Source organism: Pleurodeles waltl, chromosome 1_2 (assembly GCF_031143425.1).
Source record: "Pleurodeles waltl isolate 20211129_DDA chromosome 1_2, aPleWal1.hap1.20221129, whole genome shotgun sequence".
NCBI lineage: Eukaryota > Metazoa > Chordata > Amphibia > Caudata > Salamandridae > Pleurodeles > Pleurodeles waltl.
The window spans coordinates 1,038,837,858-1,038,865,327 of NC_090437.1; the positions used below are offsets into that span (position 1 = coordinate 1,038,837,858).

At 43.5% G+C, this 27,470-nt stretch overlaps 1 protein-coding gene across 1 annotated transcript in view; it reads left to right on the top strand.

Moving 5' to 3' along the window:
* Window positions 1-27,470, top strand: part of ARAP2 (ArfGAP with RhoGAP domain, ankyrin repeat and PH domain 2) — a 1,093,539-nt gene that overhangs the window by 339,108 nt on the left and 726,961 nt on the right. Inside the window, exon 11 of the mRNA XM_069202133.1 lies at window positions 8,184-8,383. Within this exon, the coding sequence (XP_069058234.1) occupies window positions 8,184-8,383 (200 nt within the window). The remainder of the gene's footprint in view (window positions 1-8,183; window positions 8,384-27,470) is intronic.

Sequence of the window (27,470 nt, forward strand, 5' to 3'; positions counted from 1 at the left end):
TTATGATAATTGATGTGTGCCTTCAATTGTTAGAATCTCTATTAGTGTCCATGTCAGCATGAAATAATACACACAAATGACTGTGAAGGCAATATTATGCTAATAATATGAATGTTTACGTTAGCCAATTGCATGTTAAAAGATGGCCGCACTATTAGTTTGCACTAGCATGGTATGAAAGCAAATGATGGTTTTTAAACTATGTATATAGGATGCCGTTTTATCGGCCGAGTTTGTCCAGTAGAAGGCGTTTGCAGAAACGCGTTGACATTCTTTGTAGGAGACTATGGTTTGATTACATGGAATAAAGCTGATGAAATTCACCTTTGAACATTGATTCGTCCTTGTCCTCCTGAGTCGGTGAAGGAATTGGTGCAGCCGTTTGGTGGGTATTGTCCCACCAGTTGTGGATTAATATATATATATATATATATATATATATATTTTTTTTATATATATATATATGTGTGTGTGTGTGTGCTCTGTTTGATTTTATTATTCGTACATATATTATTCAAGCACTTTTAGACTCATGTATTTTGAATGAAGTATTATGGTGAACTTGATATAATCATGTTTTACTTACAATCATGTTGCAATTATAATTGAAGATTCACATAGAATCATGTATTTCTAATGTGCATTGAAACGTCCTATTAAGTTAGCTTGCTAAAAGGCCTGAAATTTTGATTTTGTTTATCTAACCTTTAACATGGAGTTTTGCTTCTGTTGCAATATTCTTTGTTTGCAGGTACACCCGTCTGAGTCTATTGTTAATGAAAGGCATATTGTGTATCTGTGATAGTTTGTTATGGGTGGAGATAGTGAGGTAAGGCTCGTAAAACCTTTGCAGCCTTGTGCAGTTGGATTGAGTTCCATTAACCGGTTTGACCCCTGAGCAGCCACAAGATTAGATGCAGCCCATTGAGACGAATGATCGGCTTCACTCCACAAAGCAGGTTGAGGTGTTCTGTACTTCAGCATGGTGCATGTAAGTCTGACCCTGTGCACAGATGACCACTTCCTTTTTGATACAGTAGCCTGATTGTTGTTTTAATCACAAGGGGCACTTGTTTACGACATTTGGTGTTGTTCCTGTTCTCTATTGTGTTGGGTGTTGCCCCCATCGAGGATTGGTATAAACGTATATAAGAGCCCCAGTACACTGTTAGAATGAACATCAAGGTACGATTGGCTACATTTGGCTTCTAGTACGAGATGGCTATTAATACTCCCTGTGGATACATTCACATTGGGCTTGTTAAGCAAATGCTGGGTTAACTCACTGGTTGCACACAACATTTTAATAGCACATGAATGCGTTAATTGGTGTTGCTTGTTGGGCCAGCTTTGTTGTCACACAAACTGTGGACTGATAAGGCGGTGGTGAAGATCCCAGTGCAATATATTTTGGTTTGAAGGTTTCCCAGGATGCCAGGGTGAACTTTTTTTAGCATGCAATGGCTAATTTTAATCCGTAAGATGCATGTATATGCTAGGCACCAGAATAAAGAGTACACTATTTGACATCACTCCTCTGTAATAATCACCACAAGCTGTTGGCCCTATTGACTCTGCTTGGTTCTCCTCTAGAACAAGTTATTACTCCTTTGTGAGTATACTCCACCCCTCTTTCTTCTGTTTTTTGTAAAAACTATCTAGCCCACTGTAAATAAATAGTTGACACCACGAGCAGCTACAGAATATGAAGAGGTTTGTCCTTCTCCAATCAGGTTGTATTTCCTTGACTTCCCTGGTCCTGAGGGTGCCTGGAATTTCTGTAGGTCAAAATGCGTCAACATTTTTCTTGTAGGAGTCCATCATCATTTATAAGTGGGTAGACTAGGGTAGAGTTAAGAGGATCAACAGGCCTTTGACCTCACTTCCCTGTTTGGACAAGGACTACTTTCAGATGGATTGTATAGTCAAAGGTCCCGGATAACCACCTTAGCTTTCCTGGAAAAACATAGGAAGCCACAAGGAAATTGATGTACTGTAACATGATTTGTTTGTCTGTTTTGTTTAATTGTTTTTGTATTTCTATGGTGACTAGGATTACAATACAGGCTCTCTATGTCATAAGTGTGCTAATAAATCACAAGGGATTAAAATCATCTAAATAAATTATTAACCAAACAGCCTTTTCTCTGAGGAAGGCTACCACTGGATGCATAACTTTGGTGAAACACCATGGAGCTGAGGATAGTCTGAAAGAGAGACATAGGAACACCCATCCATTTGAAACATAGGAATTTCTGGCTGTCTTCTGCCATAGGTATTGTGAAGTATGCATCTTGTAGATCTAACTTCACCAACCAATCAGTTGACTGCAAAATGTTTCTCAATAGATGGATTTCCTCTATCTTGAAGTACCTGTAGATCAAAAACTTGTTAAAATCCATCAAGTTTATGCCAACCTTTGTCCTTTTTTACTAAAAAAAAACTGTACTCACAGAACCCTTCCCTTTCTGCACCTGTAATTTGAATTAAGGCCCCTTTTTCCAACATCAGCCACACTTCTGTGTCTATCAGATACATCTTTTTAGAATCTGATACCAATTATTTTGGTTGCTTGATTTGTACTGGAACTTTCCAGAATTCTGTCTTAAACCTGCAATGGTTTCTAAAACCAAAGCATCTCCTGTAAAAATGTTTCCCAATTGTGAATGAAGACTCTCAACCTTCCTCCTACTTTTACATGGAAATAACAAATAGCGCTCACCTTGAGATCCGTCGACATGAGCTATGGATCTTCCACTGGATTTTGAATTTCTCCTTCTATGAGGGTAGAAGCTAGTGTCGGGGCAGTAACCACTTACGCAGCTACCGTCACCTCTGACATCTTGATTATAGTATTTGTACCTGAGCGAACCGCAGCTAACAGCCTTTCCCCTCCAGTCAGCCCTTCGTAAGACAGCCCTAGAGCCAAAGTCTTTCCTCATATTGTTTTAAGCCTTGCTGAAGGCAGTGAAGGTGGAAACATACTTTCCAAGAGACTTTACGAAGCTCTCCCCAGAGATTAGATCCCCAAAGGTTCTCCGATATCCTCTCTGGTAGACAAATCAGCTAGTTTTGGATTTATTCTCAGTAAAATTGCTTTCCTTCTTTCTGTAATCTATTTGCATTAGCGTTAGCCAACATACAAATGGCACATTGAACCCAGCCTCTGAAAAGATCCACATCTTCTCTGATGTTTTTGCTCTTATCTTCATCCATATCCAAAATGCAAGTCTAAGGATGCAGCATATCAAGAACTTTGTCCTGACTTTGTTTCAGGGATTTTTCAATACCCTTTCTGGGATCTTTACCAAACTTGAATAAAATGGTAATTATCTCAGGGTCTAGATTGGGAGTAGCACAGGTTTTGTTGCCTATAGAGGGTCTAGGGCACTCGGCTCGCAACTAATTACGGGTGCCTTTGTCCAAGGACTTTCTAACCCATAGTTCTTGAAATTTGGATATGTGGTCCATGAGCCATCATTCTGCGCTTTCCAGATGTTTAATTGAGGTAGGCTTAAACATTTCTCCCCCAAAAGGGTCCCTTATCTCTGCAGAGGTAGAGGTCTGTTCCAAATAATCATCTAAGTTATCTGAAAAACTCAGGGCTATTTTGTGGGTCAAAAACATATTCATCCCATTCTAATTAATCATCCTTCAAACTCTCGACCGGTGATTTTATAACAGCTTATGATTATTCTGTGCCATTAAGATCACTCTTTCTAATCAATCAATCAATCAAACAAATTTCTTAAGTGCACTACTCACCCGGTAGGGTCTCAAGGCACTGGGGGGAAGGTTTACTGCTCAAAAAGCCATGTTTGAGGTGCTTTCTGAAGTTTAGAAGGTCCTGGGTCTTGCTTAGGTTGGTGGGGAGGGAGTTCCAGGTCTTGACTGCGAGGTGGGAGAAGGATCTGCCGCCGGAGGTGGTGCGTTGGATGCGGGGGACTGTGGCGAGGTCGGCGGAGCAGAGCTGTTGAGTTGGTTTGTGGAAGTTGATTTGTTCATTGAGGTAGGCTGGTCCGGTGTCGTGGAGGGCTTTGTGAGTGTGGACAAGGATTTTTAAGATGATCCTTTTGTTGATGCGCAGCATTGTAGGGATCTGAGGTGGGCGGAGATGTGTTTGTGGCGGGGGAGGTTGAGGATGAGACGTGCGGCTGCATTCTGGATTAGCTGGAGTTTTCTCTGAAGGTTGGCTGTGGTCCCTGCATAGAGGGTGTTGCCGTAGTCCAGTCTGCTGCTTATGAGGGTGTGAGTGACCGTTGTTCTTGTTCCTAAAGGAATCCATTTGAAAGTCTTGCGTAGCATGCAAAGGGTGTTGAAGCAGGAGTATGATATGGCATTGATTTGCTGAGTCATGGAGAGAGATGAGTCCAGTATGATGCCAAGATTGCGTTGGTGATGGGTGGTCCAAGGGTGGTGAGCCACCAAGAGTCGTTCCATGCTGTCTTGTTTGGGCCGAAGATGATGATCTTGGTTTTTTCTGAGTTCAATTTGAGGTGGCTTGCTGTCATCCAGTTAGCGATGGTAAGGAGTCCGGCATGTAGGTTATTCGTGGCAGTAGATTGGTTCCTCGTGAGGGAGATGATGAGCTGGGTGTCGTCAGCGTATGAAATGATGGTGAGGCCGTGGGGGCGGATGATGTTAGTGAGAGGAGCAATGTAGATATTGAAAAGGGTGGGGCTCATGGAGGATCCTTGGGGGACCCCACAGATGGTCTTCAGGTCGCTAGGAACATTTTTCTATAAAGGTGGCCTCTTCCTTTTGTGCTGCTGGGAGCACCAGACTTAATTGTAGCACAGAGGATACTGGGACTGTAGGCATGTTTTTGTGCTTTCTCAGTGTGCTTCCTCTTTTGGGAAACTTACCCCTATTTTGGGTGACAGAGGTAGAGGAGGAATCTCATTCAGAAAAGTAATAATAATTCTCCTCCGAGTGAGTATCCTTCTTCCTCTTAGCAAGTGTGGCATCCACCGCCTCTTTCACTGAGGACCTAAGTTCCTATTCTATAAACTTTTTTAAAGGAATCGCCCACAAAGGCTACCACAGGTAGGGCTTGGGGATTGGTAGATTTCATAATAAATATATTAATAATACACAATGTGAGTTGTCAGTATGGCAGGTAATAAGGTTAAAAAAATTGTGACATGAAACACACTTTAAAGAATTATCTCCACAATAATCTAGGATTGTAGTACCTTGAAAGACTCACTAGTTGGGAGTCAACTATGGTTAAAGAGTGATTCAAAGAAATAATTTAACCGTAAGGTTCAAGTGACTGTTTCCAATTAAGCTGGTTGCTATGAGTTCTGTCGGCAAGAAAAGACTCGCTCTGGCATCTTCATCGGTTACCTGGTAATGCTGTTGTAACATTGCTTGGTTGAAGAATATCCAAGGTATTGAAGGACTCGTAGTCCTCCTTTCATGTCAGTGGAAGGTGCCAAGGTGTGCGTCTCTTAAATTAATCGTCCTTCGTGCGACGTTGCCTGGTTACCAGAAAGGTAATGGAGGACTTGCAGTCCTCTTTTCATAACCCTGGAGGTGCGTGAACATGGAGCAACAGCTTCTGCTATTGCATCCTCCAATAATGAAAAATACTCAATATACCAGCACCTTTTCCGCTCCCAAAAAATGACATAAAATACAGAGGAAAACTCCTCTTGCTTAGAAGAGTAAAGCGGACGGCATCTAAATCAGGAACACAGACACAAGCTCAGCAAGGCGATGCCCGAGAGCTAAACAGAGCAAAAATCTTCTTGATCTAGCTAGGAAAGGGCACATAGGTAAGCCAAAACAAAGTAGCCCGGTGAGCAGGGAGTCAATAAGGCTAAAACTATATGATGCCTCCTAACTCTAAAACAACACATACAAACTAAAAATTCCAGTAACCTTAAGATCCCACAAGAAACAACTGGGATAACAAAACCGCTTTAATCAACCTGGCCATAAAGAGGAAACCGAACGTCCTACCCATCTACACTATCAATCACAGATTTCTTTGGCCCTCCTATCTTCATTCCTAATGAATCTCCTAAAACTAGGAGAACAATTTGCTATTCGTGGATCTATTGTTATGGAAGAGACTGTGAAATATATATCAACATTGATCAATCTTATGACTACATATACCGAACAAAATAAATATTGTAAATTCTATATTGTATATTTAAAGTTCTCTGACAATTCTTGCAGCATAATAGTCTGTGCTATATAAAAATCCTTAAATATGTGGTAATTCTGTAAAAGGGGTAATGAAATTAGGGAACATGGAGAATGTCATCCCTGGTTCAAGTGCAGTAGGTCAGAATGTAGGTAGGGATTGTATACCAGAAAGATGATTGAGTCCAGTCGAATGGTGGTGCTTAAGGAAATTGGGAGTTGGTAGGCCCAGTGCAAGAAAAGTAGTCAAATAGGGTGGGTTGATCTCTTTAAATATAAGCGTTAACCTGCTTCTGTAACAAAGCATACATTTTAATAAACTCATAAGCAAGACCAGAATGTGGTCTGTCGATCCTCAACTTGGTCCTCGAGCAGATGGGATGAGACGTCTGTCTCCATCTGAGAGATTTGGTCTGAGCTAGAGAGATGCACACAGAATGACTTGTGACATGGTAGCTGCACAGTTGTTGTGTCACAGGAAAGTAATTGCCTCAATCATTGCGAAATTCCCAAATGCCCTCTGTTACATGAGTTTGGAGGGAGCACCGAGTAGGTGAATGTTATCATAAATATTTGTTGTCAGTGGAGACTGGGAGTGGAAAAAAGGTTCAATGGAAATTAAGTGGGTGTTGGAAAAAGGTGTAATGAAGAGAGGGAACAACTGAGATTGGTCCAAGGTGGGAAGGCTTGTGTGGAGACAAGCGGGACAAAATTAGGAGGGGAATGCCGGAGCTGATGGTTGATGGCAACCACTAGGCTCGGGGACTGGCACGTCTCAATTCATAAAGAAATGATGGTGCCTACGACATTTGGATGCAGTAGTCCCAGAGCAGGACAGGTAGATCTCAATTCATGAAGGAATGGTGAAGCAATGGCACATTTGGTGGGGCTGGGATGGACTGATATCCCTTGAAAAATGTAATGGAATTAAATGCTGGAGAAAGGGTAGGTGATGTCAGTTTAAACGGGGTGGGTTGAGTTGTTTATTTGGGACAGTATGTGCTGTCAATCCACGACAATAATCCATTGCAAGGGACATTATTGGAGTGTACAGCAGCAGGGCAGGGGAAGCACAATGTGTGCTTTATCCTGCCTCTACTAAATCTGCCTTTTTCAAAAACTAAAAATCAAGTCTTCCATCCACCAAGCCTTGTAGTTCACAACATTTCATGCAATTCTTCCAATATATTCATAGTAAATAATCACAAGGAAATAGCCACTCTAATCCTTTTAGGATGCTGCGCGACAAAGCCATGAGTAGAGTCCTTTAACACCACAGACAAAACCTAATGCAAATAACTTCACAGTATGAAGTGCATATGTACACCCTGAGCAAGTGTTGTACACATTGCTGCGCTGTTCAGTAATAAGTTGGCAAGAGAGTGCTCGGATTTGATTTGCTGTTTCATGGTCGTGGGATAGCCAAAACCCTCCACCAGACATGGTGTGAGCTCTGACTCATCTCTGGCCTAGTTCTCCCAGGCATCAGAAGAACTGTATCTTGTGGTCAGGCACCTTATTCCGTAAACCTGCTTTTGGTGATGTCATTTCTGACCCTGTAGTATGCCTGGTATGGATGGGCTACTCACCAGCTGAATCCGGAAACTTGAACGTTACCTTTGTCACAGTTAAAACTGTTGGGTGTTGACCATATTTTAGTGAAATTGTGCATCTTTTCGCTTCAGATTGATAGATTACTGAGGACTGAAACTACCGCGTGATCCCCAACTTCAAATACTGTTTTTTTACAGCAAAGCAAACTACTATTTCCTGTGTAAAGTATGCTGCGTACCTCTAATGTGTAGTATATTTACAAACAACATTCATAAAACAATCGTTCTCATGGAACCGGCGAGGCTTGAGTATATTCATAAACGACTTAACACATCTCATCTTCATATTTAGATCCGCTCAGAAGGCAGCTTTTTAAATTGCTTTTCCAGCTTCAGATGAAAGCACCATCGGGCATTGTCTTTAATTGAACTTTACAAAGGAGATCAATAATTTAGAAAAGTCAATTGTTTCAGCTTTACAGCCGATTCGGAGAAAGAGAAACAGGAGTGGATTGATGCCGTGCAGGAATCGATAGCAGACACACTCTCTGACTACGAAGTGGCCGAGAAGATCTGGTTCAACTCATCGAACCGGAGCTGTGCTGATTGTCAGGCCGCGGATCCAGACTGGGCCTCCATCAATCTGTGTGTTGTCATCTGCAAGAACTGTGCAGGTAATATTTGATGTGTCACGTGGGTTAATATGGACCCCATTTCACAAGTCTAGCTGCTATGCGTTATGCCACCTCACAATATGGCATAAAGATGTGTGTTGCGATGATGACTTTTGGAAAACTCGTCCTTTGACTCACGCTGAAACTAAAAAAAAAAAAATGCATAAACATTAATTTTAATTCTGGTAGTCATGTTTTACTCACACCCTGGTTTATACTTAGATATACCGTCGTTTCAGCGATCAAACTTTACTTTTAAACTGTTTTATATTGTACTTTCTTATGTAATTAAATGCTTCAGAAAAGAAGAACAGCCGAAATTGAATAATTAAAAAGGTTAATTTATTAAAAATACAAATGTTTCTGTGATTGTAGAACAGGAAGGATTCTTACTGAGGACTGCACAAAATGTTTGACTGAGAATTTATGCATATGGCGTCAAATGAGGAATTCCACTAAGTGACTGAAAAATATGTAGTGCACTGGTTCTGCTAAACTGATCTTCCTATTGGCTATAAAGTAGTGTGCAATCTCAAAGCCAATCAGTGGCTTCATTGTTTAACCGTTTGGACATTGGTTTTATGCTCAATGAGGAATGAAGGCATGAGAAATTAAGGGAAAAGTTTGGGAGTGTCGTTCTCCTACTACCCTGCATCTGTTGCACAGTTTGGCGAAGTGGCCTGTTCTTAATGGCTGAAGGGCCCCATGCCACCTTTTTGCAGTAAACGTCAGCCTAATAGATACTCTTCATGTTCAGGTAAGGCAGCCAGGTACTGAGATGTGCTAAATGCACAGGTGCCTGTGTGCTTGAGCTCAATTTTGCTGGGCTGTAGATTTTACAGCCCTGTGGTTGCATCCTCCTTAGCCCAGCAAAGCGCACTCTCATGACATGGTTGCGTGTTACTGATAAACTGTTTTGCTTCGGTTTTAAGCACTGAAGAGCCCAGGGCCAAGTGTCCATCATTGACAATCATCACAGAGTAGCATGGGTTAAGCAGTCTCACTGACCCCATTTCACTCTGTGATGAGCAAGGGACTGCTGCTTCCTCCTCTCATCGGCTGCCAAGGAGAGGAAGTTGCAGTCCCAGTCCTCCAGGAACCGCAAAGGCTTCCTTCCGCCACCCATGATCACCCCTGCAGCCTGTTTTTGAATGTTTATTGCATTTGTGTGTATATGTATGAATGCATGTGTATCCGTGTGTGCGTGCAGTGAATGGGTGTGTGTGTGCGTTCATTTAAATGTATGGGTGTGAGTGAGTAGTGAGTATGAATGTAGGTGAGTATGTATGTTGCCCCCCCAACCAAGCGTGCTCAAATTGCCAGGCACAACTGACAGTGCAAACATAATGTGCTTCTTGGAAAAACAAGCAATATTGTGTAATTTTCCTATTTTATTCTTTGTCTGTTTCAAAACAGCAAACTAGCTCCCTTCACCACACAGATTTACATATCAATTTTCAGTGTCAGTTTTACATTCCTGATTACTTAAATCTACACTATTAAAGCAATTTTGTTCTCGCACATACATTTCGCTTTGGGTAAATAGTCTCCTTGGAGCAGAAAACAGGCATTCCACAGTGCAAGTGTGCTTAATAGTTTTAAGCACAACCATAAACTAATTTCTTTGTAGCTATTAAGAAACTTTGTTATGACCTTTTCACACCTTGGAAATGGACAGAGATGTACTTCTATCTAGGGATATCCACACCCTCCTTTCAACCTTCCTTGTGTGGATGACATTAACATCATATCCTTCCATTAAGGGCAGGACAGTCACTCCTGTGCTTGTGCAAGTGGGATTTCCCTTTTTAGACTCTTCCGTTTGGACTGCAAGGTAAGAGCTTCCTTTACAGTCCCAACTATATTTTTTTGTTTCAGTGATGCCTTTCACTGAAGCCGCTGTAACTGAAAATGAAAGCAGGTGAAGCCTAAAGGCTGTGGATGCTTTAGGTGTGATTGGTGCTTGGGGACATTGCTAAGCCCCTCAAGCACCAATCACAATGGGAGAGAAAATCTTACCATTCCAAAGGTATTTCTATCTGGTGGGTGCCTTCTGGGAGAGGGTGCAAGAGGGTGCTCCCCAAGCAATGTTCCCCCCACTAGACAGCAGGGATGTTACTAGAGTGGAGGAGCACTTCCCATGCATGACCAATTGCTCTCCAACAGTCTTTCGCCTCCTCAAAGGTAGGCAGATTGGATGATTTGTTTCACTTATCCCATCCCAGTGTGCAGAAAACCCACTACACAGGGGAAATCAGTAAAAATTCTAATGAGGTGGGGCTGCTGGTCCATCTCACTCTGGGGTGTCCCAGTAGCCCAACAAACTGGGGGCAGATTGTGGGATTTGCCTTAGCCTGCCTCCCCAGGTGGACTGAAAGTACACTATGCAAAAAGTAGTTGGCCTACCCCCAAACCTGGAGCCTAAACTGTCTTTCTGCCACTCTGCGGGGCAGATTTGATAATTTACTTTCAATCTGCAACACAAGACATTAAAAAAAGTTTATATTTCAGAAAGTGTCTTGAGAGTCCAAGGCCATATATACCTACTTTTCAACTTATGTGGCACTTTTATATTATACGATTGGTCGCAGATTCAGATGCAGCCAATATGGATCATGCCATCGTACATGTTGAACTAGTATGATTATGAGCTTGGTCCCTCATTTGCATAGGGTTGTGGTCCCATGCAAATGAGGGGCCACTTTGCCCTGCACCATCTTACAGAAGCAGGTGCTAATGCTAAAAACCGTTGGGTTGTGGATTGAGTGTGCACCTCAAAGAGGTGGCACAGAGTCAGTGTGCTCATCAAAGGTGTTCCATGGGAGGGAGATAGAGGGGACTCAGGGAACTCCGAGGAACTCCCGTTTTAAAAGAGAGGCTGTTCCATTCCAGAGCTGTGGTTTCAATCCGTGGCCCTGGCTACAGGGTTCTTCACGCAGTCCAACCGGCTTAATATTTATGTTGTTCCACATGCTGAATAGGTGTAATCCTGTGGTTTAAAAGTATCATCCTGTGCAAATGAGCCCAAAAAATGCATTAGCTATGGCAGAAAAGTTTAGGGATTTCATGGGAGAGGTTGCCACCTGAATGAGGACAAATTGTGTGTGGCTTAAGTGAGGAAAGACAGAGGTCACAATATTAGGCAATATCTTGTCAAAACAGTGGTGCCTCAACCGCATGAGTCTCCATGCAATTTAGGAGTAATCTTTCATAAATACATGCTCTTTAAGGTTCATATTAACTAAGTGACTTTAACATATTGCTGTATTATTAGAATACGTAGTAAAATGTTTCTCAACATTCCTATGTCCTTGCATAAATGGATCGTCCAAATATTATTAGCTTCTGAGTTCAATTATTTTAATTCCCTGTATTTGGGAATTACCCATTTGCTGTGCTCTAGTCTACAGTTAGCACATAATGTGCAAGACAGGTCATAGGATTTCCTAAATATTAACCTAATTTGGTGGCAGCGAAGAACTTACATTGGTTGCCAGTATGTTTAGGGATCTCTGTGTTGCACACAGGATCTTACATGAGACCGCACTGGTTTAGATCAAATTGAAGTTCAACTGGTACATTCCCTAATGGGCAGACATAGAGATTTACATGACTAGAGCACTGGATCAGTGACTAGGAAACAGCACCTCTCTCACTCAGATGGGTGCAAAAATCTGGACAGCCATAGGTGTGCTCTAGGCAAAGGGTACAGACCGACCCTCTTAGCTTCTTCTCATATCCCCCCCCCCCTTTAAAACAGTCCTTTCCATGAGTAGTCTGTATAACCAACTCCAGCAGAAAGCTTTGTAATGGGACAGGAGGCAACATGCTATTGCTGATTTCCTTAGTTTATTGGTCACACACTGTCTGTATTCTATACCGTTGCGGTCCGTAAAAACATCAGCTGGAGGAAAGAAAGCTGATTTGAAAGGGTCACACAAAGTAGCTGGCTAAATAGCATGCATGAAACGTGGTGTATTTCCAATTGCAAATCATGTGCTATAATTCTGAAAGTCCATATGGGATTCAGACATTATTTTGAAGAAAAAACTAAATACTACCACTCTCTCGAGTCCAAGCTGACAAAACCCAAGAGGAGGAAACATGGGGAATAGGAAAATGACACAAAAACATGTAAGGAGCAATAGGGGCATGGTTATGAAATAAAAGGGAGACGGTTTAGCTAGGGTCATATTTACTTAGAAATTATTGTGGTATTGGAGTAGGTGGTAGGGGTAAAGGTCAGATGTTATAGACAGAGGAAGAGGTAGTATTATGTGTAGCTTCTTCCCGAGCCTGAGTACCCATCAAAGACGACGCCACACATGGAGCTGTAAATCACACATTTTTATTCCTCTCTCTGTAACTGTGAATGCCAACATACTAACCATGTTTTCATTACATTCTATTCTAGCGGTTGTATCACACTGATAGGGAGTCCGCTGGGGGTCAGAAAGGCTCTGTCATAAATTTGCTGGACATTTCAACTCCCCTTCTGTCAAATGAAAAATTACACTTTTTATAAAATCTTTTGACATACACATAAATATATATAGAAACATGTACAACTATATCTCTTCAGTCAGTCTTCTTTGATTATCCGACCTGATCTGGTTACTGAAAGTTGTAAGCTGTCATCCTCAATGTCAGAGATCTCTAAGTGAGGAATCAGCAACAGTCACTTAGGCTTCAAAGTCCTTCCTTTCACCATTTTGAGTTGAAGACCAATGAAACACAGGCCTACAGTGAGAATAGTCTCTGTAATAGACTTCCCAGGGCGCTGGGCAGTCACCAGATGTCCCTTGGTAGACACCATTAAAATAAGTTCAGCATCATAAAGAGCATCAGATTTTCTTTTGACCATCTGTATGGCGATCACCAAATCTTTTTTTCTGAAAGAGATGTCTTTTACATGTCCCCTCTTGTTTGCATAAACTTTCATTATCTGCTTGTTGACCAAGTTTTCACATTTATCTCTGTTAGTGGTCTGTTGAGGTAACTTGGTTGTCGTTGCTCTCCCGAATATTGCAGAACTTTCACCTGTGGTCCAGTGGGGTGCCAAACGATAAGCTTGTAGAGTAAAATTCAATACTGCTTTAAAATTGAGCTTTTCAAGAGTTGCAGGCTGCACTGCTTTATTTAGTGTACTCGCAAAACGTTCAATAAGTCAATTGGCCTGTGGCCATAAAGGAGTGATCTTTTGATGCTTTAAGTTTAGAAACGCCAGAAATTCTTTAAATTATTTTCTGTTGACAGGCGGAGCATTGTCAGACTTTACAATCGCTGGTATACCCATGTCCCAAAGATGGCATCACGTTTTTCGATTACTTGTCCGTGAGCCAGCCATGGATGAGAGATCTTCAAGCAAAGGAAAACTTGAGAATTCATCTGCAATTCCCATTAAATGATGTCCATTATCAAGTGGACCATTCAAATCGATGGCTATTCTCTCCCAGGCATGTTTCGGCATTTCTGACATGTTGACACTATGTTGATTAACCTTGGCTGACATGCATTTGCATATGTGACAGTTCTTAAGTGCCTTTTCAAATCTTTAATCTAAGTATGGAAAACAAACTCTGTCTCTGAGAGCTCTCTTTGTGGCAACAGTATTGTGATGTCCTTCGTAAGCCACTTCAATCATTTTTTGTTGCAGACTCGGTATCAGGATCCTTTTATGGACGATGCACAATTGTATAATCATACTCTTGCGATCTTAATCCCCATTGTGTACTGTGATGAGACATTTTAGCTTTTGGATTGCCAAAGATGGTCAGAAAGGCTCAATGATCAGTCACCGGTGTAAACGTCTTTCCGTACAGGAACACATAGAAATGCTCACAGGCCCATTCTACAGTCAAACTTTATTTCTCAGGCTGTGAGTAAACATGCCGTGTTTGAGACAAAATTCTACTAGCATAGGCTACAGTATGCCATTGAGCATTTGGGTGTCCACTATCGAGTGCAAGGATAGCACCTAACCTGACTGGTCCAGCATCGACCACAACTACTCTATGAAACTTTGGATTAAAGTATTCCATTTCTGTAGCATTTTCAATGGCGTGTTTGATTCTCTTTAAGCTCTTAGCACATTGTTGTGACTATTGAAAAGAAACATTTTTCTTTGTCAACTCTTATAATGGAGCACTAACAGTGGCAAAGTCTTGAATATATATTAAACAGTAACTGGCCATTCCAAAAAAAGAATGTACCATTGAAACATCTTGTGGGGGGTCAGCATTTGACAGAGCTTATACTTTTTCAGGGTCGGGTGTCATATCTTCATCAAGAATGATATGGCCAAGTAATTTCAGTTTTGTTTTGTTGAACTCACACGTCTGAATTCAAAGCCAAACCTCCATCACTAAGTAATTGATAGAAAAACTAATATGTGTTCGCTATAATTGAATGCATTCACAACAGGATTTTTGACAAGTCAAATGACCGCTTTGGAAAAGTTCTGCAACCAATGACACCCAAAACGTGTCTTGCGTTTAACAAATCAGCATGTGTAGAAAAAGTTGTAACTTACCTGCAGCTTTCTTGAAGTTCCAACTGTTGATAACCTTTATTTAAATCAAGCTGAAAAAAATACCTTGGCACCATTCAATTGCATTATCGTGTCAGCAATGTGCGGCCATGGATGTCATTCTTGTTCACTTGCTTTGTTGACCTGACATATGTCAACCCACATGTGTACATCTCCTTCACTGTCCATTTTGGGCACAACTACTTTGGGAGAAACCCACAGTGATGGACCAGTGGAGCGCTCAATAATGTTATGACTAAGTAATGATTCAAGTTCTCTTTTTAACAGCTTCTTTTAAATAAAAAGCAATTTGTATATGTCTCTGAGCAACAAGATGGACAGCCTCAATAATGTGCAGCTTTACTTTCACCGTGTTGAACTTTCCTAAACCATGTCAGTCTCATGTCAGCAGCTGTGTTAAAACTGAGCAAACAGGCTCTTGGCTCTGTACCTCAAAGCACATGGATCAGTGCATGTACCTTTGTTTTCCTGTGTTTCACTGTCACTACAAACGAACCTTGACTCCTCCTGAGTGGTGATGCAGCCCATGTATTCACTTTGGTCTTTGGCATCGTAAGTGGTGGTAATGGAGACATTTCATTCTATTTCTCTTCAGGCATTATTTTTATTGATGCACCACTGTCGATAATGAAAGGTATTTAACATCCATTTATTTTCAAAGTAATCTTTAAGCGGTGTTAGTATGATTTTGCTGCTTTGGCATGTCAACTTTTCTTTGACTGACATTTTTCTTCATATGAGACCAGTCTGACATGCACATTTTTCTGAGGTGAAAGTTGACATGGCACAGTCACTTTCTACACTTCCTCTTATTAGTGAGGCAGAAGAACCGTTTGACGATGATTTAGATGAGAATCAAGTTCGTTTTGTATCTATTTTCCTCAAATGACTTTGCCGCTTTGTCTTGTGGGCATGCGTCAAATGTTGCTTCTCGGATGTTCTGATGGTGATTTTGTCTTTGCGCTGTGATGCACTTACTTTTTCCTTCCCTTCACACATTGTCACAAAATGCTTCTCTTTCCCATTGCATTACATATCTATCCAACACACTTTCCTTTGTGTGGGAAAAAAAATCCACATCTGAAGCACAACTTCTTTTTAAGTGTAGACATCACTTTGTGTCCTTCAGTCTTTTGTTTCAAATTACTTTTCACATTCATGACTGACTCGCTCTGGGCACCTCCTGCATCCATGTCAGCAGGTTGTTTCTCAGCATGTTCCTCAGCATGTTCCTCAGCTCTGGCAGCCATCAACACCCATACCAGACTAAGAGTTTCTCTCAGCATTCATCATCTGAATGAATCGGAAAAGCAGCCATTGAAGCATGGCTTCTTCATCATAACATTTATTGAACTTAATGTTTGATGAGTGTATTAAGTCTTCCTGTAAATTCATTGATTGTTTCACCAACTCTTTGAAGTTCTTGACTGAAAATGTATTGTTCATATTAAACATTTGGCACTGATTGGATTTGAGATTCAACACATTCTTAACCTGCAGGTACGTGACTTCTTCGTCAGTTCTCTGCATTTTTTTATGCCACTTGTTCTAGTGTCTTCCCCACCCTGGGTACCCGCCAATGACTACGCCACACACAGAGCTGTAAATTATACATATTTATTCCTCAGCCTGTATCTGTGAACTCCAACTCTAATCCAAGCTTTCATTACATTCTATTCCAGTGATCACATCACACTGGTACAGAGTCTGCTGGGAGTCAGAAAGGCTCTATTCAAAATCATACAAGACACTACAGTGTGTAAGTGATTTTTTGAGGTTTTCGTAATTCACACTATATAAAGTCACAAACTTAAGAAAACGTTGACTAGATCAGACATGATGTGTTGTGTCATATAAGGACAGATTTTGTTAGTGGAGCATGAGTGGATGTGTGTTGCATCCTGTTTGGGGGTTTTAAGTATGATTAGAGACAGCTGAAATTGTCTTCTTTAACTAATGTAATATCAAAAAAGGATGTACAGGAAGTTTTTTTCAGTGTAGATTTTGTCACTTACATTTTTCATTGTGCTTTTCCATTGGTGAGAGGGCTAAAATGTGGTCCTCTCAGTGATCATACTGTGGATACACGTGCTGACTGATACTCTCTGTGACAGCATCCACATCCGGCACCACAGCAGCAACCTGAGATGCGACAAGATCCAGAGACCACCACAGCGACATCTGGTACTACCATTGCTGGGTCAACTGAAGCAACAGCAGCTTCCAACACAGCAGGAGCACAAGCAGAAACCACTGTTGTATCACCACACAGGTTGCATCAGTAAGCACAACTGCCTTTGCCAAGAAGAACAGCAGTGTTAGACCTGAGAGCCTTTGTGTGGTCACCCCTAACTTTATGTCTCCCTCCCTCCACTTTTTTGGACACTGTATTTGCTGGTTTTAGGACTCTGCACACTTTACCACTGCTAACCAGTGCTAAAGTGCACATGCTCTCTCCCTTAAAACATGGTGACATTGGCTTATACCCAATTGGCTTATTTAATTTACTTATAAGTCCCTAATAAAGTGCACTACATGTGCCCAGGGCCTGTGGTATAAATGCTACTAATGGGCCTGTAGCACTGGTTGTGCTACCCACATAGGTAGCCCCTTAACCATGTCTCAGGCCTGCCATTGCAAGGCCTGTGTGCAGTTTCACTGAAAATTCGACTTGGCTTTTAAAAGTACTTGCCAAGCCTTAAACTCCCCTTTTTCTACATTTAAGTCACCTCTAATGTAGGCCCTAGGCAACCCATAAGGCAGGGTGCTATGTAGGGCGAAGGCAGGACAGGTATCTGTGTAGTTTATATGTCCTGGTACTGTAAAACTCCTTAATTCGTTGAGGCCTGCTCCTTTTATAGGCTAACATTAGGGATACCCTGATATACTGTTTGAGTGGTACATTCTGATCTGAAAGGAGTAACAAGGTTTGGTATGGCCAAAATGGTAATACAAAATCCTGCTGACTGGTGAAGTTGGATTTAATATTACTATTTTTTAAATGCCACATTTAGAAAGTGAGCATTTCTCTGCACTTAAATCCTTCTGTGCCTTACAATCCACGTTTGGCTGGGTTAGTTGACAGCTCCCTTGTGCATTTCACTCAGACAACCCCAAACACAGGATGCTCAGTCACACCTGCACACATCTACATACTGAATGGGTCTTCCTGGGCTGGGAGAGTGGAGGGCCTGACACATACATGTCAAAGGACAGTGGCCTGTCCTCACACAATGGAATGTCAAACCTGCTACTGGGACCCTGGCAAACAGGATGGAACTGAAAGGGAACCTTGTGCACTTCTAAGCCACTCTGTGAAGACTTCCCCACTTCAAAGGCACATTTGGGTATTTAAACAGGGCCTCTGACCCTACCAACCACGTCTGGACAAGCTAACACTGGTGAAGAAACTCTGCCTGGCTGCCCAAAGGACTCACCTGACTGCTTTGCTGAAAAGGAATGCTTCCTTGCTGTTGCGCTGCTTCCTTGCTGCACTCTGGCTCTACTGAGAATTGCTCTCCAAGGGATGGGATTGAGCTTGCCTCCTGTTTTCTGAAGTCTCAGGGCCAAAAAGACTCAGCAGAGAACTCCTTGTGCAGTGAAATTTTTACGCACATATTGCCGGAAACGATGGACAGCCTACATCATAGTGAGAAAATCACCACATGCTCAACTGGAACGATGCAGCTTCCAAGAAGGAGGAGTACCAAAAGACTGGTCTGGGCAGAAGCCCGTTCACAAGAGGATGTTGAGGCGGAGGAGCCACAGAAGATTTGCCACCAGCAGTGGGGGATGTTACGCCTGGAATTGTGCCCCCTGGTAAACCAGCGAGCAGTGTCTCTAGCCATGGCCTGACCACAGAGGAAAGGAGGGAGGAAAGAGAATTTCAATTGCAAATGTCAAGGTTAAACATGGAGGCGGACGAAAGGAAAGCTCAGAGGAGAGGAGAGCTGAGGTTGCAGATGAGAAAGCTTTGGCTGAGAAGAAGATTCTTCTGGCTCATGAACTGAGTCTCAAAGAGCTGGATATCAAGGTAAGGCAGTCTGAGTCCAGCACTGATGGTGGCAGCATACATTCAGGACCTGCTGGGGAAAGGAAGGTTTGTGTACCCAAAAATGTGGTGCCCAATTATGTTGTGGGAGATGACATTGGTAAGTGGTTGGCTGCTTATGAAGTTGTACTAAGTGCTCATGGGGTTTCTGAGGAGCAATGGGGGGGTGGCCTTGTGGTGGTATGTACCAGCTGTGGGGTGGGACACACTCCCTACATTGAATCCAAGAGACCAAAACATATACGCACCCTTGAAAACTTCTTTACTTGCCAAGTTTGGGCTGACCCCTGAGAAATACCATCAGAGGTTCAGGGACAGCACCAAACGTTCCACACAAACCTGGGTAGACTTTTCTGATTTTTCCAGTAAGACACTGAATGGGCGGGTCCGGGACAGCAAAGTAAATGATTACACAGGGTTGTATAATCTGATCCTAAGGGAGCATATGCTCAGTGTTTGCAGAGTTGCGCCAGCACCTAGTTGACAGTAAGGTAACTGATCCTAGAAAGCTTTCTGAGGAATAAGGAATGAGGAAAAGAGTAATAGGGTATTTCTCTACCATGGACCATTGCTTACTGGCCATCCACCAATAAATCTTATTGTAAAGGTAATATATCTAAAAAGTCAAAGTTAATGTAGTTTATGTAGAATAAAAATGTGAATAGAAAAAGCAATGCACTATATAAATGTGTATGCATCTGTGTGTGTGTGTGTGTGTGTGTGTGTATATATATATATATATATATATATATATATATATATACATATATATATGTATATCAATATCAAAAACGTATGCCACAAAGTACAATCATGACGAGTCACAACATATTTTCTGCTGATTTATTCATGCAGGTAAGAGACCAAAAAGCAAGAGATTTTGACCCAGAAGGAGTTGAAACCATTCTGTTTGTTGGTCTCTTACCAACAATTGCATGCTTTCTGAATAAAGTTTTACTTTCATTCCAAGTATGATGTGAGTCTGTTCAGCAGTGTGGAATGAAGGTACGAGCAAAAATTCCTAAAGGAGCCAGAATGGGAAAACACATCTGTATTTCACTCCAGCATGCATCTGCTCAAACATTGGCATGCATGCTGGACCTTACCTTACTATACCAAGAAATTGCCAAATTTCATGCAATTCCATTCAGGAGTCAAATATTCTAGGAAAATCAAAAAATACTTTAAGTGTAAGGCACACAGAGGTAGAATTAACCAATGGACCCAAAATTATACAGCAAGAAAATATTCAACAATACACATGTAATATGAGTACTCAAACATGGCATTAGTATGGGGATTTTGGAATTATGCCATCAGAGATGAGTCAGAAAGTGGCAAGAGCATTGACTGGCAATGCACCAATGTCTGAAGCTATTTGTGGTTTCCACATGTGCCAGCCTGCAGCTAGGTTCCATAAATTATAGATGTAGACCTTCAATGATATCATAAATCATAGAAAAGAGCCCAGCATCCTAGTTTGAGTACAATACCATTAGCTTTTTCTTTTAAGTTCCTTATTTTAAGCATAAGTGAGTGCACCAGTACGTGAATCCTTTAAAAGATAGAAACTTTTGAAGTGAATTGTAAACTGTTCTTGCTCTTGTTATAGTTAATTTACAGGTCGTCAACACAGTCTTCAGCATTACTCTGCCACAGCAAGGCTAGCACATCACAGAGCCAAGCTGATGGTATGAATGTAACAGATCCTGATATGTGGCAGATGGATTTGGAGAGGGCTCCAGTAGCAGCGTCAGCCAATTCCGTGTAGAGTTACAATGCTGCCACCTTCCTGAAACCACCACCACCACCACCACCCTTCGATACAGCAAAAAATGCAAAATATTGGCAATAAATGGACTGCTTGGATAGAGACATTTGATGATTTTATTGATGCTCTAGAAGAAAAGATATCAAAAAGATAATCAAGTACCTCAAGAATCTTGCTGGTGATGGGGTAAAAGAAGTCATAAAGAAAATGCCTCGAGCTGATGAAGTTACATACTGTGAAATTAAAGAAGCCTTGAATCTCAAGTTCAGTCTAATGCCAAATGTAGACTACTTTTTCAGTCAAGAATGACAAACAGTTGTTGAAACCATTGATTAATTTGTTCAGAGACTGGACACGCTCATAAAAGATTGCAGATTCAATTAATTAAATTACGAAGAAGCAATGTGTATTAGAGTTATTAACGGATGCCTGTCAGATTCATTTAGACGATGAATGCTGAGCAAAACTCTTAGTCGGGAGAGACTTCTTGTGGCTGCCATAGCTGAAGAGTGTGCTGACCGACAAGCTGCTCACATGGAGGCCAGAGAAGCCTGTTAGAAATGGGGGTCTCTGGTTGGCAGTCAGTTGGCACTCTGTCCAAGCAGGGACCCTCATTGTAATCAGGGTAAGGGAGTTACACTCATAAGACAACCCCTGCTCACCCCCTTAGTAGGTTTGCACAAACAGTCAGGCTTATCTCAAAGGCAGCGGGTAAAGTAATTGACCCAACACACATAGTAATACAATAAAAGCACTACAAAATGGACACCACACTAGTTTTACAAAATAGACAATATTTATCTAAATCAAACAAGACCAAAACAACTAAAATCCAACATACACAAGTAAAGTTATGAATTTTTTAAATAACAGATTCTTACTTCATAGAAAACAATGGAAACGTTGTTTCACAAAGTATCTGGTTTGCATCAAAAAGAAAGCAGCATGGGTGAGCGTGCGTTGAAAAAGTCAGCGATGTGCCATTTTCTCACTCACAAGTGAAGCTGTGCACCATTTTCGGGACAATGATGCATGTGAAATCCGGTTGCACAATGATGGAAAAACTCCGCTGTGCCGGGTTTGCATCACTTTCAGCAGCCGCAAGCGGGTGTTGCATTGTTTCTCCAGACAGGACGCAGGTGATGGGTAGATTTCCAAGCCACAATGCAGTGGTGCGTCGATTTCAACCGTGAGGTGGGTTGCGCGTCATTTTTACAGCCATGTTGCAGGTTGTGCATCAAAATTTTCCCCCACATGGCTTCCTGTGTGTGAATTTCAGTCCTTGTTCTACCAGCCTCACCTTTCAAGGGCCCGAGGACTGGATAGGGCACCACTTGGAAGGGCAGGAGTATCAGCAGAGGAAGTCTTTGATGGCCCTGAGACTTCAAAACAGTAGGCAAGCTCAGTCCAAGCCCTTGGAGACACTTCACAAGCAATAATGTATCAAAAAGTCCAGTCTTTGTCCTCTTTCAGGCAGAAGCAGCAATTGCAGGACAACCCAGCAAAACACAGTCACAGTACTCCTCCAGCTCTTCAGCTCTTCTCCGTGGCAGAGGTTCCTCTTAGTTCCAGAAGTCATCTAAAATCTGGGTTTTTGGGTCCACTACTTATACCCCTTTCTGCCTTTGATGAAGGCAAATTTCAAAGGAAAGTCTGGTTGTTCATAAGATCCTGCCTTGTCCAGGCCTGGCCCCAGACACATACCAGGGGGTTGAAGACTGCATTGTGTGAGGGTAGGCACAGCCCATTCAGGCGTAAGTGTCCGCTCCTCCCTCCACTCTAGCTCAGGATATGCAGGCTACACCACAGCACCCTCTGTGTCACTATCTAGCGGAGATTCACAAATGTCCTAACTGTCAGTCTGACCCAGACTGGGAATATGCGAGCAGGCAAAGTCACAGAATGGTTTAAGCAAGAAAATGCCCACTTTCTAAAAGTGGCATTTTCAAACTGACAATGTAAAAAACAACTTTACCAAAAGATGTATTTTTAAATTGTGAGTTCAGAGACCCCAAACTCCAAATTTTTAGCTGCTCCCAAAGAGAAATTGTACGTATAAGATATTTAACGGCATCCCCATGTTAACCTATGAGAGAGATGGGCCATTCAAAAGTAAAACCGAATTAGGCAACATTTCACTGTTGGGACATGTAAAACACATCAGTACATGTCCCACCTTTAATACACACGGCACCCTGCCGATGGGGCTACCTACGGCCTACCTTAGGGGTGTCTTACATGTATAAAAAGGGAAGGTTTGGACCTGGCAAGTGGGTACACTTGCCAGGTCGATTTGCCAGGTTAAAACTGCACACGCAGACACTGCAGTGGCAGGTCTGAGCCATGTTCACAGGTCTACTCGTGGGTGGCACAACCAGTGCTGCTGGCCCAATAGTAGCATTTGCTTTACGGCCCCTGGGCACCTCCAGTGCACTTAACCAGGGACTGACTAGTAAATCAGATATGCCAATCATGGAAAAGGCAACTACACATGCCATTTACACAGAAGCACTTGCACTGGTCAGCAGTGGTAAAGTGACCAGAGTACCAAAAGCAGGAAAAACAAAGTCCAGCACACAGTCAAAACATATGAAGCAGAGGCAAAGAAGACTGGGGACACTACGCCAAGAATGCCAGGTCTAACAGTGCCCAAGTGAGTCAGTCATAAACATGAGAAGTAAGCAGAAGTACAAAGCTGAAGGACACATGTTGATGTCCCATGGAAAAAGATGTTTTGTTTCAGATGTGTTATGTTGTTTCTTCCAGAAGGTAAAAGAAATGTCCGCCACTGATCAGATTTTCAAAGGCTGTGGAAGAGAGAATCATTTTGTAATGGTTTGCAAGGCAAAGGAAAAAGTAAGTGCATCATGGCGAGAAGAGAAGATCACCAACCGAATGTTCCAGAAGTGACGCACGCCCACAAGGCAAAGCAACAATATAAATTGACACCATAGAAAACCAAAGTGTACATATGGACTGCATCAACACCTGTGAAGAGTAAAGGTTCATTCGTAGTGACTCTCAAAAGGCAAGAAAACAAAAGTGCAAGCACCCATTCACGTACTTCAAGGTACGGCGTCAAGTGCATTTTCACTCAGTTTCAGCACAGCTGCTTATATGGGACTAATTCAGTGAACTACAAATAAATGCTTATCACAACATAATAAATCAGTTCCCTTCATTATTTCATGGATTAGAAAAGCTTAATCCTATGAAAGTACAATTGCATATTAACGAGGATATTTGTCCTGTTGCTCAAAGACACAGAGCAATTGCATTTCATTTACATGAAGCTGTTGACAAGGTACTGCTTAAGCATGATATCATTGAGCGTTCTACTGGTGCAACGCCGTAGGTTTCTCCCATAGTGGCAGTGCCCGTGCCCAATAAGGACAGTGAAAGAGCTGTGCACATCTGTGTGAATATGTGTCAAGCGAACAAGGTAATTGAAAGAGAATGACATCCAGTTCAGCACATGCTGACATCATAACACAATTGCATCCTGCAAAGGTCTTTTCTCACCTTTAATGTAAACAAATGCAAGGAGAATTGCTGGTACATTACAACCTTTCCTACACATATTTCTCAGATTCAATACACAAGACTAGGGCCCTCATTACAACCCTGGCGGTTGGTGATAAAGCGGCGGTAATACCGCCAACAGGCCGGTGGTAAGAAAAATGGAATTATGACCACGGCGGAAACCGGCAACACATACAGCCATTTTAACACTCTAACTGACACGGCGGTAGCAACAAACACCGCAGCGGTAACCGCCAACAGCCAGGCAGAGGACAATGTACCGCCCACAGCATTACAACAAGCCAATCCACCAGCTTTTCGGGGCGATACCAATGCCATCAAAAGCACAGCGGAAACAGTACACAGAAGGGAAACGACTCACCTCTCAACTATCAAGGAAGAACCAAGATGCCATGGAGCCCGAACTGCAGATCTTCCCCATGCTGGTATACCTCCTCCTACACCAGGAACATGAACGCCGGCGAAGACGACCACGGGTAGTACTGCACCTAGCACACAAGGGAGGGGGGGTAGTAAAAAGAGAGTGACACACACACGCAACATCATACACACAAACAGATTCAACAACATTACATATACACCCCGTGCCCCTCAGGAATAACGCAAGGACAAAAGGAATTGATTAAATTGAGTGTAATAGTACAAATTTAGATAAATACATCCTTAAAGCAATAAACAGTATGTACAATATATACAAATGGAGGTACAATGCCCACTCCAAAATGTCTATGGCCCACGGGCCATAATACATAGGCCAAGGCCACACTTGACTCCTGCCTCAATACGGAGAGAACACTGCAGGTGCATCAGGTCGAAAACACACAGGCACAGGACAGGGAATGGGGGGGGGCACCTCAGCCGGAAGATGGTACAACACCAGTGCTCCTGGAGGTGGCTACATGCCCTCTGCAATGTTCTGGGGAGTGTAAAGCCACAGTCTCAAGTGGGTGGTTTGCCCACTGCTTGGTCCTGGGGAGTGCAAAGCCAGAGTCTCCAGTGGGTGGTTTGCCCACTGCTTGGTCTTGGGGAGTGCAAAGCCACCGTCTCAAGTGGGTGGTTTGCCCACTGCTTGGTCCTGGGAAGTACACAGCCACAGTCTGTCAAGTGGGTGGTTTGCCCACAGCTTGGTCCTGGGGAGTGCAAAGCCACAGCCTCTCTGGTGGGTGGTTTGCCCACTGGTTCTGAAGGGGGCCTTGTGCCCAGTGTGCTTCATCCTGGCAAGGAGGGGGTGAGTGGGTGTCTTCTTCCTCTGGTTCTGGAGGGGGCCTTGTGCCCAGTGTGCTTCATCCTGGCAAGGAGGGGGTGAGTGGATGCCTTCTCCAACTGGTTCTGGAGGGAGGCTTGTGACCAGTATGCTTCATCCTGGCAAGGAGGGGGTGAGCGGATGCCTTCTTCCACTGGTCCTTGAGGGTGCCTTGTGCCCAGTGTGCGTCATCCTCGCAAGGAGGGGGTGAGTGGATGCCTTTTTCCACTGATTCTGAAGGGGCCTTGTGCCCAGTGTGCTTGATCCAGGCAAGGAGGGGGTGAGTATCTGCCTTATTCCACTGGTTCTGGAGGGGGCCTTGTGCCCAGTATGCTTCATCCTGGCAAGGAGGGGGTGAGTGGATCCCTTCTTCCACTGGTTCTGGAGGGGGCCTTGCGCCCAGTGTGCTTCATCGAGTCTCTCACCTGGGTGTCACACCTACAGGTGTTGCGGAGGCCAGGGCGCACTACAGCCCATGTAGTCACGACTACACACTGCTCGCTGGCGGTGACGGCTGCTCAGTGGATGGCAGTTGCAGGGCTGGCGGTGGTGCTGTCAGTGGTGGGGGGAGGCTCCAGCCCTTCCCTGCAGCCTTGGATGGCTGAAGTGCCATGGCTGGTGTTGTTTGCCGTGATGCCGCTCCAGCCCATGCACCAGATCCATCCTGCCTGTGTTCCTTTCACATTGGCCTTGGCAGCTGTTGTCCCCTTCTTGCCCTTGGCAGATGGTGGTGCCTCCTTGCTTCTGCCAGCTGGTGTTCCCTTCCTCCCCTTGCTGGCTGGTGGTGCATCCTTCCCAGCTAGTGGTGCCTCCTTCCCCTTGCTAGCTGGTGGCCCCTTCTTGCCCTTGGCAGGTGGTGCAGGCACACTGGCTGTGCTGACAGGTGCCTCCTTGGAGCCTCTCACACCTGCAGAAACTACAGTGGCCGTGGATTGGGTGGCTTAGGTGCTGGGGTGGGTTCTGGCCACCCTGGCCCGAAGTGACGGATGGGGAGAGGGGCAGGGAATAGGTCAAGGGTGGTGAGGAAAAGCTTCTTAGGGACACTGGGGTGGGAAGAGGGTGAAGGTTTGGGAGTGGAGGAAGAGGGAGTGGTTGTAGGAGGTGTCTGCTGTGTTCTGGTGCAGCTGCATCGGCTGGATGCTGTTGTGAGGTGGATGGCTGTTGGGTGTCTGAGTGCTTGCGTTTGTGCACTTTGGGAGGAGGGGGCACAGACACAGTGAGAGAGGACACAGGAGACGTGTGCATGGATGTGGGTGTGGTGACTGCCAATGAGGGGTGTGTTAGGATAGGTGTCCTAGTGATGGAGGAAGCGGATGAGGATGTAGTGCATGTAGGTGTGAGTGGAGACGTTACTGGGAGGTAGGTGGATGAGGAGGAGGAGGGGGACACAGTGGAGGCAGTGGATGTTGATGTGTCTGCATCTGGATGGTGCTTGTGTGAGTGCCTGTGGGAGGAAGTGTGGTGGTTGTGTTTGCCTGAGCCACTTATATGTGTTGATTTGGGTGCATGCAGGTCTGAAGGTGTGCTTGGGATAGGCTGGGGTTGAGGGGATTGGGAAAGTTGGAGGGGAGAGGCTAGAGACAGGGAAAATGGCTGCCATCGGTGAGTTGGCCAGAGCCTGGAATGCTCTCAGTTGGGCCGCCACGCCAGAGTGAATGCCCTGCAGGTATGCATTTGTTTGTTGCAAATGCCCTGCTAGACCCTGGATGGTATTCAGTATGGTTGAATGCCCAACACAGAGGGATCTCAGGAGGTCAATAGATTCCTCACTGAGGTCAGCATGGCTGACTGGGGCAGGGCCTGAGGTGCCTGGGGCGAAGGAAATGCCCACCCTTCTGGGTGAGCGGGCACGGGAAACTCGCTGAGGGGCTGCTTGGAGGGCAGTGCTGGTACGGGGGTGGTGGCTGTACCTGTAGTTGGGTTGGACAC